Source organism: Melanostigma gelatinosum (assembly GCF_949748355.1).
Source record: "Melanostigma gelatinosum genome assembly, chromosome: 13".
Classification (NCBI taxonomy): Eukaryota; Metazoa; Chordata; class Actinopteri; order Perciformes; family Zoarcidae; genus Melanostigma; species Melanostigma gelatinosum.
In genome coordinates, this window is record NC_136646.1 from 10,682,349 (window position 1) to 10,698,906 (window position 16,558).

Consider the following 16,558-nt stretch of genomic DNA (forward strand, 5'->3'; position numbering starts at 1 on the left):
CTGGTCTGTTTCTGTTCTGCATCCATCACTTCGCTCCTTCTCTTGTGGGTAAAAGGTCAGCTGGCTATTGACTGAACCGCCCCGCCCACTTGTTTACGTCACGGCACCCTGGCTGTGATTGGCTGCCGGGTGTGTAGCGTACAGTGTCGCAAAAGAAACAAGACACGTCTGATCGGAGCCGAGCCGTGACAGCAGGACTGTAGACACGAAGAAGAAGCTAAAGAAGCGTAAGAAGCCAGCGCGCTCGAGGAGATTTCATTTACCATCTTCAAAACCTTAAAGTCTGTTTTATTCATTTAGATATTGAAACTGGCTGCTGGATACTTTGCTTATTTTATCCTTCGCGTGAATGTGTATTATTACGTGTTTGTTTGCATGAGCGTGGACCTTTGTCAAGAAGAAAAAGTCGAAGAGAAGAAGAAATGGAGAAATCAAACAGCTTCTCGTCCGACCGAAACATCCTCTGCCTGTTTGATGTGGACGGCACTTTGACAGCACCACGAGAGGTGAGCAGCTCTCTCCCATCCAGATCGATAACATCGGTTATTGGTGATTATAAGCTTTCATAATAGCTCCCTGCTTCGCTGCAGCTCCTGCTCCTCTCGCTCTTCTCCCGTTCGGATTTGCCTCCGAATTATTTTCAGAGTGTGGGAGGACACGGTGTATGTTCTGTCAAAACACACATGGAAACTAAACTGTCACCTCACGTGGGCTTTAAGAGGTTTTTCTATAATATACTTTAGACTCACTAAAGGAAAACTGCCATTTTCCTAAACCTAGTTTTTGGTGGTTTTGTCATTTATTAAATTATTTAAGGTTTAAAGGATGAAGTATTTCTTCTATTATTCAGTCCAATTTATTTTGTAATGCTTTTTGCTCCGTGCTTCTGCCTTTTTCATTCATTTTTCATTGGCCCATTGAGTTTGAATGTTTGGGTTCAGGTAACTGGTGTGTGTGTCTGCGTATGTGTGTGTTACACAATGCGGTGCAGCTGAGAGTTTGTCTTCCACATGCTGAAATAATTGGAAATCTGTGCCAAATTATATTGCCACAAAGGCAAATTCTGCAGCGTTGTCCATTGTTCTCTGTTCTATGTAATGATGCTTCAATAACACAGATTTGCCTTTTTAATGACGGTTCATGCATGTGTGTGTGTGTTTTGAGAGGGAGCTCTACCAGTTAACACAATGCGATAATGTGCCATGCATTTTCCTGTAATCTGCAGAAAATCGACCCACAGTTGGATGAGTTTTTCCAGACTCTGCGGAGGAAAGTGAAGATCGGCATCGTGGGAGGGTCCGACTACTCCAAGATAGCTGAGCAGCTCGGGGATGATGGTGAGCAGTCCTCTTCCTGTCTGAACCACAGATGGTTTACTCACTGCATGCTGTATCATTTACTCAGCTGGCTCACACTGCATGACTCTTTTCGGTGTAACTTCTGCTTAATTAGACACCAGTCCACAGAGAGTGGAGCTGAGAGGATGGTCCTTGGGAATAATGTGGGATTATTTAGGCCATTATGCAGCTATATAGAGAGTAACACAACATCCTTCTCACACACCCACTATAAAAAAGGATGATAACACAAGCCTGATCACCCTTTTCATCCTTTATCTGTGTCGCAATCCAGGAGGATTATTAAGGTTTTACAGAAATGTAAATGTTGTGCCAAGATTGAGCCATGTGGTTTGTGCTGAAAGGTGAATCTTTTTATACTTTGTGATGCACACATTCGCAGCAGATGCTGTTGTTGCTGCTGCAGTATAATGTGAAGTCAAAAAATGACTCAGTTAATTCCAATAACACTTTTATTACATTGTTAACCCAGTTAGAGTATTTGATTGTTAATTGTCACATGCAATCCGGCAGTTATTTTATAATCATCTTCTGCATGCTTTTATTTTTGCTGGATTATGCTGTTTTGCATGTGAATGCTGTGTCATTGAAGGTAAATTAATCAAAGCAGTTTATTCAGGCAAAGTTATAGACTTTTCCTGCAGAGAGTTGTTGGCAGGGCAGTTACAGGCTAAAGTGAATGGGAAGGTCAGAGAGATTAAACTTGGCTTTTCCAGGCAGTGTTACATACACTGTAATCTGCCACCAGGTAGAAATAGCAGGCTGTTCCATTCTTATTCATATTCAGGCCTTAGTGGCAGAGCCACTGTTAATTTAGTTAAGTGTGTGTGTGTGTGTGTGTGTTTTAAAGAACCAGACGAGCACACGTAGCAACGTTCCATCTGTCTCCTCTCTTGCAGTGATACAAAAGTTTGACTATGTCTTTGCTGAGAACGGGACAGTGCAATACAAAGATGGGAAACTCCTCTCGAAGCATGTAAGTGAACATTCAGTCCCATCTTTCATGTTAAGTCACGATATCACCTCGTATTCAACACGTTATCTATTTTGAGAAAAACACAGGACGACATGATTGTATGACGTACATGCTTCACATTTTGTGTGATGAAACGTATGTTTACGGACAAAGAAAGAAGACAAGTGATATATTTAATTAGCCTGGTTATGTTTAGTAGACGATAACCGAAGAGTGGAAAGGGGAAAAAAGGAAAAAGAACCACTTACGACTATGAATCTACCAAGGTGACTTTTTTTTTCCTGCACCTTGACAAACCTCCTCGGGGCAAAAAAATCATCAGTTTCAGTCACCTGTCGCAACAATGGGACAGAGCACACCCTGTCATGTGTTTATGAATAAAGTGCAGCGGCATCCCTCTACGTTATTTTATGTGGCCCGCGAATCCGCCAGCAAAAACTAAAATAAATTGTTTTGTTTTTTTTGTTTTTTTTAAATAATTAAAAGTTAGACTTGAAAATAAAAGTATCCCCATTGTCAAAAGTATGAGATATAAAGTTGAAAGTATGAGATAGCATGTTGTCTGTGTACCGACATTAAAACTATCACAACAGGTGGACAAGAGAGGCAACAGCCCGAAAAGCTGTTTTCCAACAATTGAAAAAGATCGACAAATAATCCCAAAATGTCCACGAAGAGAAAAAATTATGCAGAGGGAAGAAAATGTAATGAAAGATGGGCAAGCGAATACATGTTTGTGCTTCAAGGAGAACAACGGGTCTGTCTTCTGTGTTATGAGGCGTGTCGGTGATGAAGGATACAATTCACGTCGGCATTTTGACACCAAACACGGAGCTAAATTTAGCCTCCAAGAAAAACATCAAGTTGTCCAAGAATTAAAAGGCAGACTGCAATCACAGCAGAATATATTTACACAGCTACAGCCCAGTGCATGCTAAATAGGCGGTTCACAAAATTCACGGTTGGGTTGGGTACGATACAGTGGAGCCACGGTTCGGTACGTTTCGGTACAGTAGAAAACTATAAATGGCAGAGAAATGTACTTGATTTTAAAATATATTTATTCATTACAACTAACATCATGAAGTTATTCTTTGACTTTGAACAATGATGGAACTATACCTGAGTGACTCATCTTCTGGGGTGTCTTCTTTGCAACACAAGCATAAAAAACAAAAACTGCTCCTTCATGTTATGTAGTATTGTTACTTACATCTTGCAAAAGAGATTTTTAATCTCAATGTGACTACCTGGTTAAATAAAAGGAAAAGGTTTAAAAGGTTTTTTTTTTTTTTATTCAAACGTATTCGATTCGTCATGCGTACCGAACTGTGAGCCTCGTACCGAACGGTTCAATACGAATACGCGTACCGTTACACCCCTAATGCTAAAGGTATGTCAGCAGAGCTCCGACCAGATACTGACTTTTACAAATGTCAGTTTGTGAAGAAACACCATCGCAGACCGAGTTGATGAACTAGCAGCAATCTAACAACACAGCTAGCTAAGAGACGAGCAGGTACTTGTGTTTCTAATGAACTGTTGATGAAAGCACAGACAACACGGATACAGAGCATCTATCCATGTTCATCAGACCTGACTCTCAGTGAGCAGCTCTTGGATGTAGCTGCATGCACAGGACGATGACAGGGAGGAACATTAGTGATGCAGAGAGGTGACACAAACAGCTTTGAACAAAGTTAATGTCATAACTTGTGTTTGATATTTGTCTTTGTTATTTTCTTTAATAGTTTGATCTTTGATAGAGTCATGTGGGTTTCTTAACCCTCAATTAAAATGATTTATGTTATAATAACAGAAATGTGTTTAAATATCATTTTTCATTTATATAACTGCATGTACAATATTTGTACACTTGAATAAACAATAATCAAATGCAGAGAGAGTTATTTAACAATATGTTAGAAGTTAGTTATACAGTCTTACAGTTACAACCGGCCCTTTGAGGGCGACCGTGATGCTGATGTGGCCCAGAGTGGAAATGAGTTTGACACCCCTGCTCGTCTAGGCGATACAAAACCAGATCGGGGAGGAGCTGCTGCAGGACCTGATCAACTTCTGCCTCAGCTACATGGGGCTCATCAAGCTGCCAAAGAAAAGGTGAGCCTTTGACCAACCTTATGAAACAGGCCACACACTTGGGATTATTTTAGACCCAATCCAGGTTTCTGCCTCACTTAAGTCCTCTCAACAAGTAGCATGTCCTTTTTTGCCGGCAGGGGAACGTTCATTGAGTTCAGGAATGGAATGCTCAACATTTCCCCAGTTGGTCGGAGCTGCTCTCTGGAGGAGCGAATTGAATTCTCTGAAATCGACAAGGTAAAAGACTTGCCATTCGTGCAAATTCACCTGATTTGCAATGAGATTGAAACCTACTGTAACTTTATTAAAATCCACAGTAGCCAAATTAAACAAGCTGTACATTTTTAACACATCAGGCACTGAGAGTCACAGACTAGTCACGGACTAGTCACGTCTCCGTCTCTCGGTTCCATGAAATGTGCTCAATTAAGCAGACGGAGAGAGGTCAAACAATGTTGAGCTTTCAGGACCACTTACTGTAACAGGCTGCCCATTGATGGTTCACAGAGCCAGGCGATATGGAGGAAGGAGAGAGCAGCAGAGGAGGAGAGGTTTAACCCTTCAGCTGCCTGCTAACATTTATCCAGCTGGATCCTGTATACTCAGATTAAATGAACCAACTCGGCCTGTGCGTGACAGATTGCACACATTTAACATTGGTGAACGGAGCAGATACTAGTTATAAGTGTGTTAAATGCAGATACACGGCTTGTGTGCAGCGACAAGGTTGGCCACGTCTGACTGCTTTGTCTCTTTCTCCACAGAGAGAGAAGATCAGGGAGAAATTTGTGGCTGCCCTGAAAGAGGAGTTTGCTGGAAAGGGACTACAGTTCACTAAAGGTGAGAGAGTCGAAAGCTCACTGACAGAGAAACCTTGTTCAAGTTTAAGCGTGTGCACTCGCTAAAAAAACATCCTGAAATATTTGACCCACTAATTCTAACTCTGACTGGTCTCAAATTACATTTAGGAAATGGGGCGTGGCGGTGTCGGGTCAGTACTCCGTATTGGAAGGTACTCCTGTAAGAATCGGTTTCATGTCAGTGCATCCCAACTCCCTACACTCATTAAAGTCCTGATGGCCACACCCCTGCAAACTACACGTTGTATTAAACCTTTTGAACCCTGATATCACCATCAAATGTCTCCTGAACAAGGGATCAAAACAACAGATGACAATGTTCCATGAGAATTTGACTTGTCGTATCAGTCATTTCTTACATATTATATTCATGGTAGCGTTGAAACCTCTGACTACCACTAGAATTTACAACATAGTTATGTGAGTTGAAACAAAGCTCAGATCTGTTTAGCATGTTTGGACATCACCTAATCTACTGTAGTTTTAACTCTCTTTGTATTCTTGGAGCGTGGTTTGTCAGGATCTCGCTGTCTTCCTGATGACGGTGTAGTTTAATGACAAACCAGTTTTACAGCATATCTGGAGCCCTTTGTTAACTATTACACAAACACACAGTTTCACCCTGTCTCTGTGTGGTGACACAGCAGCAGTGAGGTTAATCGGATAATGGATGTTTGCTAACGTGCTCTGCGAGGTGTGAGCCTCAGTTGATGACGTCTGAAGGCTGTTCACAATACAGACAAAGAAAGGAGATAGACAGGCTTGTTTTTCCTCTAATCAATTCCGGTTCTAGATCCTTTGCACGCAGCACAAACGAGAAATGTGACTTCATGTCATGTCCGCTTTCTAACTTTACAAAGTTCACCATATATCTATCACGTTAACTGAAGTTTATAAGATAAAACAACATAAAACTTTATTCGTTCTGAGTGAAATTGCTGCTCTGCAGTTGCAATACAAAATATAAAAGATAACAATAAGGTGCAAATGCAAAATAAATGCAATGGACTAAAGATATTGACAGGTTAACAGTAGGGATCAGTCTAGGTGGGGAGGTGTGTTTGTACAGTATCAGATCTGATTATTAGTCAAAGCACAGGCTTTTAGTTCTTATTCTGTCAACCCCAGTGTTGTCAGATATTATTTCCAGCACCTGATCCTTTTCTTCAAGTAGGTTTCACTTTGTCCAGATGGATGATATCGTTCACCCACTCAGGTTGCTGAGGTAGAGAGACAGTTGTTGTTGTTTGTATCATCGGTGCCATTTGCAGATGTTTTACTGTTCACTTTGTTGACACAGAGGAAATGCGCCGATTGATGAACAGAGTTTGAGATTGAGTTGTTTGCCTTCCTCAGTGTCTTTCTGCGCGGCTGCCCTTTGTAGCTAATACTGCTGATCTCTTCGTAATATCTACCCCAGATCTTCCTCGTCAGTGTTTTGGTACCTTTCTTTGGTACAAAAGGTTGAATGAACTCTTAAGTGAGGTAAAAATGAATCACCAAAGTACCCTTTGAGGAATGTTTAATATTAAATTCCTTAAATTACTCATTTCCAAACATTGCTTCTTAAAGTTATATTCGATTCCTTTCTTTATATTCATTGGAACTTTTTCACTTTTTGTGCATTTTTGTCTGACGTTAACCAACATAGTAATTAGTATTTTAAAAAGGCAAGTTGTGTAATTAATTTAGATTTTGGGGGTTTAGCAAAGTGGTTGAAAAGGTTTACAGGCACATCTCTGCATTGTCAGCAACTTAGCAGCCCGACTTTGTTCTTTGCTCAGGAATGTAAAAAGCTGACAGCAGGCCGGGGGATGGGTTGTTCCAGAAGCGGTTGAAGCACTGAGGTGTGTGGGGTTAAAGGTGCTTGGGATGGAGGCGTGTGGAGGGTGGGTGAGTGAAACAGCCCTCTGATTGGCTGGATGCTCCTCAGCTGTTGCCTTTGTTGTTGACTCCTAAAACCCTTAAGCTGAGACAAGGCAGTGAATGGTATTCTAGGGGGGAGGGAAGATTGAAAGGGAAATGCTGGGTAGAACTTTAGAGGAGACTTGGTCGGTCAATGATGGACACACATTGTGTGTGTTTTAGTTGTGGCAAATCCTTTTTTTTCCCTGACTGAAGTGTGTCGCTCTCTGCCAACTGTTAAAACAAACAAGTCTGCACCTGCTGAACAATGGGGCTCCAAAAGCCTCCGTCAGTCACAGCCTCTGCTCAGACAGTAAACAACGTTTGTTCTGCAGAGACAGACTTGTTGAGTGGAAATAGGTGGAAGAATGCGAAAGGGAAGGCAACACATTGAGTGTACTGGTTCATACTGTGTTGTAAACAGACATGAACACTTCTTTGTCTGCTCTTTCCTGAAAGAATTGGCAAATGCCCGTTAACCGATAACAGAATGTTTAACTTCCCTCTTTAAAATGCATCGCACCGGTAAAGATGTTTTGTTCAAGGATTACAATGCATATGATGAACTAATCAAGACAAGGATGATAACAAAGTCCTGTTGGTCATGTGTTTTTAGGTGGTCTCATCAGCTTTGACGTTTTCCCAGAGGGCTGGGACAAGAGACTGTGTTTAGAGCTGCTGGACAGCGAGGGCCTGGACGCCATCTACTTCTTTGGCAACGAAACGTCAGACGTAAGTTCATCCTGGGAAATCATGACAGGAGGGCTGGGTGCAGTGAGGTGGATACTGACACTAATTACTAATTAAATCCTTTATACACTGCATGATCGAAAGTACGTTGACAAATAAAGATTACACTGATTGTTGAATATCTCCATTTTAAAACCATGGGCATGAATCAGCTGCTAATAACAGCCTCCACTCTTCTGGGAATTCTTTTCACAAATGTTTAGCAGCCTGGCTGCAGGGATTTGCACTCATTCACACTGCTGTCTACAATATCAGCAGCATTAGGACTTCTCTTAAATAACAGATCTTGCAATTTCAAGATTCCATTCACGAGCAAGGACCACACCATCAAATGGAAGCGTTTAACAGATATATTGAAGGTAAACGTGATTGAGATGCGAGGCTTGAGCTTCATGTAGCTCGTCCGGTTAGCCGAATGAGCTGTGGGGAGCTTAGATAGGGAATACACCGTAGCACCCGGGCACGGCGAAACCCCCCAGGACCCTACGTAGAGGAGAGGAGGGGAGAAAAAGCGGGGAGGGTACCGAATACGAGAGCGGAACAGGAGGAGGCGGGTATTTCTGGATATGCAGGAAGCGGTACGGTTGAGGAGTGGTCCTGCTCCTGAAATTCCGACAATTATCTTCAATTGTATTCTGGGGTTTACCTTCACAAAGTCTTTATTGCAAAGCCAACCATAAACACATCCCAAAGATCAGCTGACTGACTGTGGTGCTGGAGACATGACTTCAGTGATGGCTTTTGATGAGGCGATGACTTCAGTGTTCGGTTGGTCCAGGGTCAGAGCTTAAAGATCAGAGAGCTTTGGCTGAAAGAATGTTAATGTGGGTTTTGTAATCTTTGATGATTCTCTTTTCAGGGAGGAAACGACTATGAAATCTTTAACGACCCACGGACCATCGGTTTCACGGTCTACTCTCCGGAGGACACGGCCCGGTTCTGTCGGGAGCTTTTCTTTAAGGCTCCACCACATGAGCCCTGATGTCCTGGAATGCCCTGCCCCCCTTCCTCCGAGCCCTTTCCCCGCCTGTGGGTCTTTGCTGGTACGACAACAAGCAACTCCAACCCAGATTATAACTGCTGCAAGGTACTACTGATCATCTCCGTATTAATAATAGGATTACTCTTAATACAAATAGACAGCGATTTAACTAAATGTGTGCAATAAATCCAGCTGCTTTTTTTAATTTAGAGGGACAGAAACTGAGGAAGTGTTACATGCTGATGTATGGGAACGTTTTCAAGTACTCTGCCAGTACTGTAACAGCACTGCGATGTGTAGCATGTGACATGAAATTGAGATGAGAGATTCTGAAATATTCAGCAGTGTTGGAAATGATTACTCCTGAATGAATTCAGCGTATCGAATGATGTGTTGCACTAATGTTTGGCATGTTTTCTGACCAATCGTTGGCGTGGTCTTGTTGAACACTGCTGAAGAAGGTAACTAAAGTGAAAGAGAAAGCCGGTGAGGAAGCATTTACTTGTTTTGTGAGTCCTCCTCTGAAGTTGAGGATATAGGAATCATTCCAGGTATTTGTATGTCTCTCCAGCTCTCTGAGCTGGAGGCGACGTGTTGTTTATTTACTGTGTAATCCCTTAAATATCAAGTGTCTCTTTTGAAAATGTATCCGATTTCTATTTAAACACTGAACATTACTGACTCAATGAATTTATCTTAACCAGTGAATGGAGCTACTGTCACTCTGCCAACCTTTGTCAGTTGATATGACAGCTTTTTATGTAAAATATTTTTACGAGCTGCGTGGTGGACTGCACGCAGGGTGACTGCATGTATTGCTAATCTTTTTCAGATTCCTGCAGTTTTCAACGGATGCTTAAAGTGTTTTTTTAAAGTAATTTTTAAGATTTGGGAACACTGATGCTTTGATTTTCCCATGGCGGGTCAATGTTCTGTCATGGTTCAGAAAAAGAATGCCTCCTTGATTGTATCGTTGTTGTAAATATGAGGCTTTTGATAAATCATATATCAGCTGCAGTTCTGTGTCTGACTGTAAACACTCCAACAACAAAGACTCAACGGACCATGTAGACGAGCTTTTATGACAGCAGAGATGAGCTTTTAATGTGTCACTAACTGATTAAAAAGATCGGTCTTTTCGTTTTCCAGTCATTTATGGTTAAAAAAGGAATTTGGCTCAATTCATGGTAATAAAACGTTTTTGACATCATGTCACCGACCTCAGCTTTCAAGTGTTGTTCTTTGTCCTGTTGGACCAAACTGGGCTTGGACCTTAAAAGTGCTCATTTTACATGTAACTCACTCACAAAATCATAAACTCTGAAAGAAATCATAAATTATTTTTTTTGCCTTTGTGTTTTTACATTTTTCCACTGGGAGACGCCAGAAACATTCAAATGTCACCTACACAGATGCTTTAAAGATACAAATACAATTCAACTTGTGGTTGTTTTTGTGCACAAATTAAAAATGTATTCCCCTTAACAATCATTAATGTCTCTTTTAATCTTAGTCAGCAGTGCCTGACATTAAGTTTTGGCAGGCACACGACCATCAGACTGTAACAATGTATGTAACCGGAGTGAACTACTTATTTTACCAATAAGTCACTGATAACTCGATAAGTAGCACTAGACTTTATATTTCAAACATTCAGCACCAAAGACAGAACCCTGCTAATTGTGTTATGTTGGTTTCTTTTGGTATTATTTTTTTTTCAACCCCACTGTAAAAGCCATTCGGGGCTGTGTAATAATACACAGTAAAAAAAGGGGTCTACGTTGATTGCAGAAAATGTATGATACTAAATATGTGATAGACACAAGCACTTAAATGGCAGGAAGAACACAAAAGGCTTGTATCGGCAGTTGCTCTGGATTGCAGCCTTTTTCAAGTTCTTCCTCGGGCACCATCAAGTTTATGCTGATGATGCGTCTCTAGAAATAGAAAAAAGGCAGGAAGTGACGTGATAAATACGTCATCGTATTAAGCATATCTTCTTTTATTTATTTAATTTTTTTGCCATATGGTCGCTATTTTCTTTACTCCTCAATAACAGCCCTGTGGTTCATGCAATTGTTTTACCAATGAAGACAGACGTTGACGTGTCAGTGGGTGAGCTTAGCTTTAGGTTCCACACCTAAAACACAAAATGTCTGATTTATTCAGAAATCTCAAAATAGATGGAATAAAATGTAATGAATTGAAATAGTCACTGTCATACTGATCAGTCTGGGGACATGTTGACAGGATGTGATGTCTGTGGTCAAAAGCAACCCTGTGACCTCTTTATTACAAACAGCCTCACATGTTGACCAACGTTCATACCGCTCTTCCTCCCTCAGTCTCGCTCTAACACGCAACTAAAGAAATACAGCTTCCATCACACGTGTGAATCATAAAATGCTTCAATGTTCTTTCGAGGCTCAGTAGAAGTAATCATGGGGATCACCACCACCGTGGCTCGTCCATAAAAGAAAATACCCTTAAATAAATCAAAAGTAATGTTGAACAAGTTCAGGCAGTGACACTGACAGACAGACGGGATGCATAGAGCGTATGGAACAGACATAATAGAAAATGACACACTGAGCAAAAGCTGAACAGCTACAAACAACGTTGATGTGACGTTGATCTCTTTTGGCACCAACTATGTAGTCATGTCACCATTACACTGATACGCTCAATAAACCACACACAGATACATGTTTTTTCTGATAATAGAAAAAGAGATTTACAAATTATTTTTTTTTACTCCCTAGACGTTTTCAAAACACTTTTTTTTTCAAACAACACAACAAATTTTGAAAAACCTGACAGTGATGTCAATAGCAGTTTTTCTGGCAGTTTTCATTTTGGAAGTTCAACTTTCTTAAGTGCAAGCTTTGACTGTACTTACCCAAAATATAGAGCTTGCAATCTGAGGACACACACAAATCTGATTAAATCATCAAATCAATAATTAAATAAATGACCACAAACAAGACACAACCAAGGATATGTGTTTTCCAGGAAAATACTTGCAGTCGCTTTCCCGTCACTGTAAAGCATGTCATTTCTTTTCAATCTTTTTGAAGTATTCATGCTTGGTTTAATGTGATCTGCCTGTTTCACTCCTGGTCTCCCTTCATGCTTTTTCTGTCAAAGACAAACTGGATTCATAACTTTGAACTCACTTCAAAATAAAACTTCCCCTGTTTTTGTCCTAACTGGTCATGTTTCTAAACTGGTGACCTGAAACCCAAAAGGAGCTCATGAGACGTCCTGTCTAGGGTGCAAACGTAGAACTATTCATATTCCGGGTTACTGTCATTGTGTTGGTCAACCTGCCATTTCAACTTCCTTTCACTCAACAACACAATCCTTCAAAACTCTTCAACTTCAATTTCCATAACTACTTGCGTTTACATCCGTTATCTTTCTTCTTGAATTCAAAGTGTCTTCTCATCTGAACTGTGTATGCTGTGATAATCTGACCCACACTTGCACCCAACATCCTGGAAACGCTGGTGAAGTAAACAAGTGCACAACAGCAGCAAAGAAGTGAAGTAAAAGTGAATTCGGCCTTCTGTCCTACGTCGCTCTCCTTCCTTGCACAAACACTCAGCTGTCATGCCTCACTTTGCAGATCTGCGACACAATTATGTCCTCGGTTTTACTCGTTTTTCATACTTTACACGGCGGATCTTTGTGAAAAATGAGGCCCAGTTTGATCCTTCGCCGGTCCCTTTACCCTTTACCATCTCAAATCTGACTTTTATTACTGCTGTCATGACAAAGAAATAAATAAATAAAACAAAAAAAGTATTTTTCCTAACAGTGACTAAATGGTCAGTCTTACGTACACAGCAGATTCATCAGTGCAGTGGACAACCTTTGAACAGTGCGTCCGCTCTGCGAGTGGACACCAACGACACATGAATTGTCACGAGGCCCTTTGCTGTGGAGATAAAACGTGTTTTTAAAGAAAGGGTTTTAGCACAGATTGTAAGTTATCAGTCCTACGACAGGTCCATCCTCATCCCCGCCCAGCCCTGCACGACCAACCAGGCCCGCAGTTCAGGTCTACGAGCTGATGATCTGGCCAGACCAGGTCTCGTGTTTCGTCCCTGGGTTGAGATGTATGATCTTCACCTCCACCGCCTGCACCTTCAGGTTCTTGGGAGGGACCCGGCTCACTTTGTACGTGACCTCGTCGCCCTCTACTGGTACGTACTCCCCCTCGATGCTGAAAGAGAGCAGAAGTAGAGCGATGAACGATGAGTCAAAACGAGTCTTGCTTCGTACTGTCTTGGTATATAGATGTGCAGAAGGGGGTACAGACAATTACTGTCTGTCTTAATTACTGAGCCTTAGAAGTGCTAGTAGGTGTAATTTTACAAATTTGCTTTTGCTGAGGCCGCAGTAACATTTGGCATACAGCTTGTGCTGAATAAAGAGACACAATAAAAGAACTACAGACTGCTGTACTCTGAGCATGTCCCTGTATTTCAGGTGTCAGTCTGCTGAGTCCTTGCAGTCCAATGAGTTGACGCTGCAGTTCTGCAGCGAGTCTGTGCTGCTTCTTGTAATTCCGCTAATGCCGCGCCGTGTTTGCCTGCTATGAATCTCAGAGGCGACAGCTGTGAAATCTGTATGATTATATCATATAAGTGTGCGTTAAGTGTTCTTGCCACTCACTCTGAGATGTGAACAAAGATTTCTTCGCCACCGTGGGAGGGTCGGAGGAAGCCGTGGCCTTGTGACCTGGAGAAGTTCTTACACACGCCCTTAAACACGGGACCTGATTGAGCACGTACCGTACTGCAGACAAAGAGAGGAAAACAATGAAGGCATCAGCATCAAATCCATCAAACATCACTTTGGGACACGAACACCGGTCTCCTCTCCACCACATTGGGGAATAAACTATACTTACGCTGAGTAGGTGCGGTTGCGTTTGGTTGGCAACGGGCTGGGCAAATCCCGTGGCAGCGGCTGCTCTTTCCCCTCCCATATACGGCTCCTCTCCCTCAGGAAGGGGAAGGAGAGGCTGAGGGAGGTGTTGGGGGAGCGCAGCGGGATCCTAGAGGGCGACGTGAGGCCGGGGTCTGCCATGTCAGAAGAAGATGAGGGAGGATGGCGTGGATGCAGTGTTGGACGCCGCTGCTAGTGTTCAAGCCGCAGGATGCCGACGGGCTGCTGACACAGGCGTCTGTCCGCTGGTCTATCTGTGAGTCCTTCTGCTTGGAGAGGCCTGCCTCAGTGTGGGACAAGAGGCACAGCCGCTATCCAGGTCAGGGCTGTCACTTCAAGTCTGTCAGGAGGCCAGGCTGTGAAGAGAACGATGACAGGGAGAGAATGGATGAGGATCAGAGAGTTGTCATGTGGCTTTAGACCTGATGGGGGAAAGGGGGGACGGGAGGGGTCGTCCAGCTGAGAATAGGTCTGTTCAAGTCAGAAACATCATACAAATAAGGGACATGTGAGGTTCCTTTCGTCTAGGAATATATTGTTTTACCATTACATGTCCAATTCATGTTATTAGATAAAAATACTTCCAAGAGCGAAATAGATGTTGAGGTGACGCCTCCTCAGTCAATTGTCAAGTCCTTTAAATCAAGTCCCTTATTTAAAGGGGCATTCCAGGGATTATCTTGTATCCTAAAGTTGGGGAGCTTGCTCGGGATATATTTTAATAAGAATTATCAAAATAATATGGCTCCAAAATGCCCCATGATGCAGATCAATTGCATGTTTTCATCTCAAAAACACACACACACCCACACAAGACATCATCAGGGTTATTATCTCTGATTTGACAAAAAAATCAACCACTGAAGACTTTACACTTAGCTGAGGTCTCGTATGTATGGGATGTAAAATTGGTGGAGTGCCCCTTTAAATCCAGCCCCAAATTGAATGCAAAAAACACCCATTTTCTTTTTGTCACCTGGCCTTTGAATGTTTCCTTCGGCTCTGTTGGTAACAAACTGCATTTCCGGGCAATCCCCCATGATTATTATACTACAGGGTTTCTAGCTGAAGCTGCCCAAAGCAGCGTATGAATACATGTGGAGATTCAATTGTCACATCTACTCGACTTGCATTCCCGCTGTTCAGTGTGTTACAGAGCACCATCATTGCGATGTATACTCCATAGATATCAGAGTAACACAGTGTGCTCTTAATCCAGTCTCCATTTAGGGAGAATTGGGGAATTATTCCTCTGTCCATCTGTGTTGATCATCATTCCCTAATACTAAAATCCGCAACATATCGTGTAAGGTGACCTTGCCCTTCAATACCTCCTAATCCGGTTTTCCCCCACTGTGATATTTTCAAGGTTAGGATAATAGGCAACTGACTGATCTCCTGTCAGCACTAAAGGGTGAATCCACCCCCTAAAAAAACATTAACGCAGTCCGGACAACAAACATCGTGTCATTTTCCATATACGAGCCTACGTGTCTTTTACGCCCACTCTTCTCGTCTGTAACGATGCAGGCCGAGCTCGTGACGTCAGAACAGCTGCAGAACACCGCCTCCAGTGGTGCGTTCGTGACGCCAGTGCCCCGTTCCCAAATGCAATACAATTGCACATCTTACAGGAGGACTACAATCCTAATGTCACGGCGTTACCACCGGGAACGTTACAAAGAGGTCTACGTGATCAATACCAGACTGGTTCATGATGAGAAACTACTTTGAGAGCGACTCAGAGTTCAAAGACACCAGCAGGTGAACATCTGGATGTGCAGAAATTAAGCCACAGAGGGTCATGTCCCTGTTCCATGATTATGCAAAGGCAGTGTGTGTATGAAATGTGTGTTTGTGGAGTTCAGTGGAAGTCATACACTTCTCTTATACCTCAGAGAACCACCATAAAATCCCATATTTTATTAATTTGCTTTGCCCTCGTTCTATTTTAGCCTATCTAAATAACTTCAATCAATTAATACCAAATTGACAGTCCTGATATCCGCAATTTGTCAAAAGGTGTGAAAGGTGTGTGTGTGTGTGTGTGGGGGGGGGGGGGGGGGGGACCCGTCGATGCTATTTGATAGTATACAACGTGGACAAAAGCAGGGCGAGAGGTCCGATCATCGAGACCAGATGACGGTCAAATACGGTGGAGATGTTACACCGACCAGTGCTCCATACAGCCACAGATGAATATAGCTCATAATAAAAGCGGTCTCAATTATTCAGCGGTCGTTCCGTCGAGCATACAAAGAATACATTGTCCCGATCCCAAAACAAAGCCACACTGCCCCCCCCTCCCTCTGCACGGACTCGGCATGTAGTCACAGAAATGTTACTTACTGCATTGGGCGCGCTATGGGTTGAGGGCGATCCGCGTGTGTGAGTGAGTGCCTTAAGGCGGTGTGTATTATATAACGAGTTATTAAATAAATAAGTCGACTAAATCAGCGCAGTCCGACGGAGAACCCTGATGTGCCGATGTGAGGGGCTGCTGAGTCTGCGCAGCTGGCGGAGATTCCGATGGCGTGATGCGACTCTGTGAGCGCGCGCGTGTGTGTGTAGAAAGGGACTTTCTTCATTCCTTGTCATGTGTGTAATTTGTTGAGGGAACAGTGGTTTCAGTGGGTCAGAGTTATTTGTTTTTACATTTGTTGATTTA

At 42.5% G+C, this 16,558-nt stretch overlaps 2 protein-coding genes across 2 annotated transcripts; one reads left to right on the forward strand and one right to left on the reverse strand.

Annotated features, from left to right (window-relative positions):
- The first annotated feature begins 210 nt into the window (after positions 1-210).
- On the forward strand, positions 211-10,153 carry pmm1 (phosphomannomutase 1). Its single transcript, XM_079281199.1, has 8 exons — positions 211-506; positions 1,226-1,337; positions 2,258-2,334; positions 4,364-4,455; positions 4,575-4,674; positions 5,202-5,277; positions 7,819-7,934; positions 8,812-10,153. Exons 1-8 carry the CDS (start codon positions 423-425, stop codon positions 8,932-8,934), a joined length of 780 nt encoding a protein of 259 aa, XP_079137325.1. The 5' UTR covers positions 211-422; the 3' UTR covers positions 8,935-10,153.
- Positions 10,154-11,043: 890 nt separating this feature from the next.
- Positions 11,044-16,379, reverse strand: LOC306787194 (cold shock domain-containing protein C2-like). Its single transcript, XM_079282278.1, has 4 exons — positions 16,240-16,379; positions 13,853-14,246; positions 13,615-13,737; positions 11,044-13,162 (listed from the first exon to the last, which is right to left on the reverse strand). The coding sequence occupies exons 2-4, from the start codon at positions 14,029-14,031 to the stop codon at positions 13,000-13,002; spliced, it is 465 nt and encodes a 154-aa protein (XP_079138404.1). The 5' UTR covers positions 14,032-14,246; positions 16,240-16,379; the 3' UTR covers positions 11,044-12,999.
- Between the last annotated feature and the right edge of the window lie 179 nt (positions 16,380-16,558).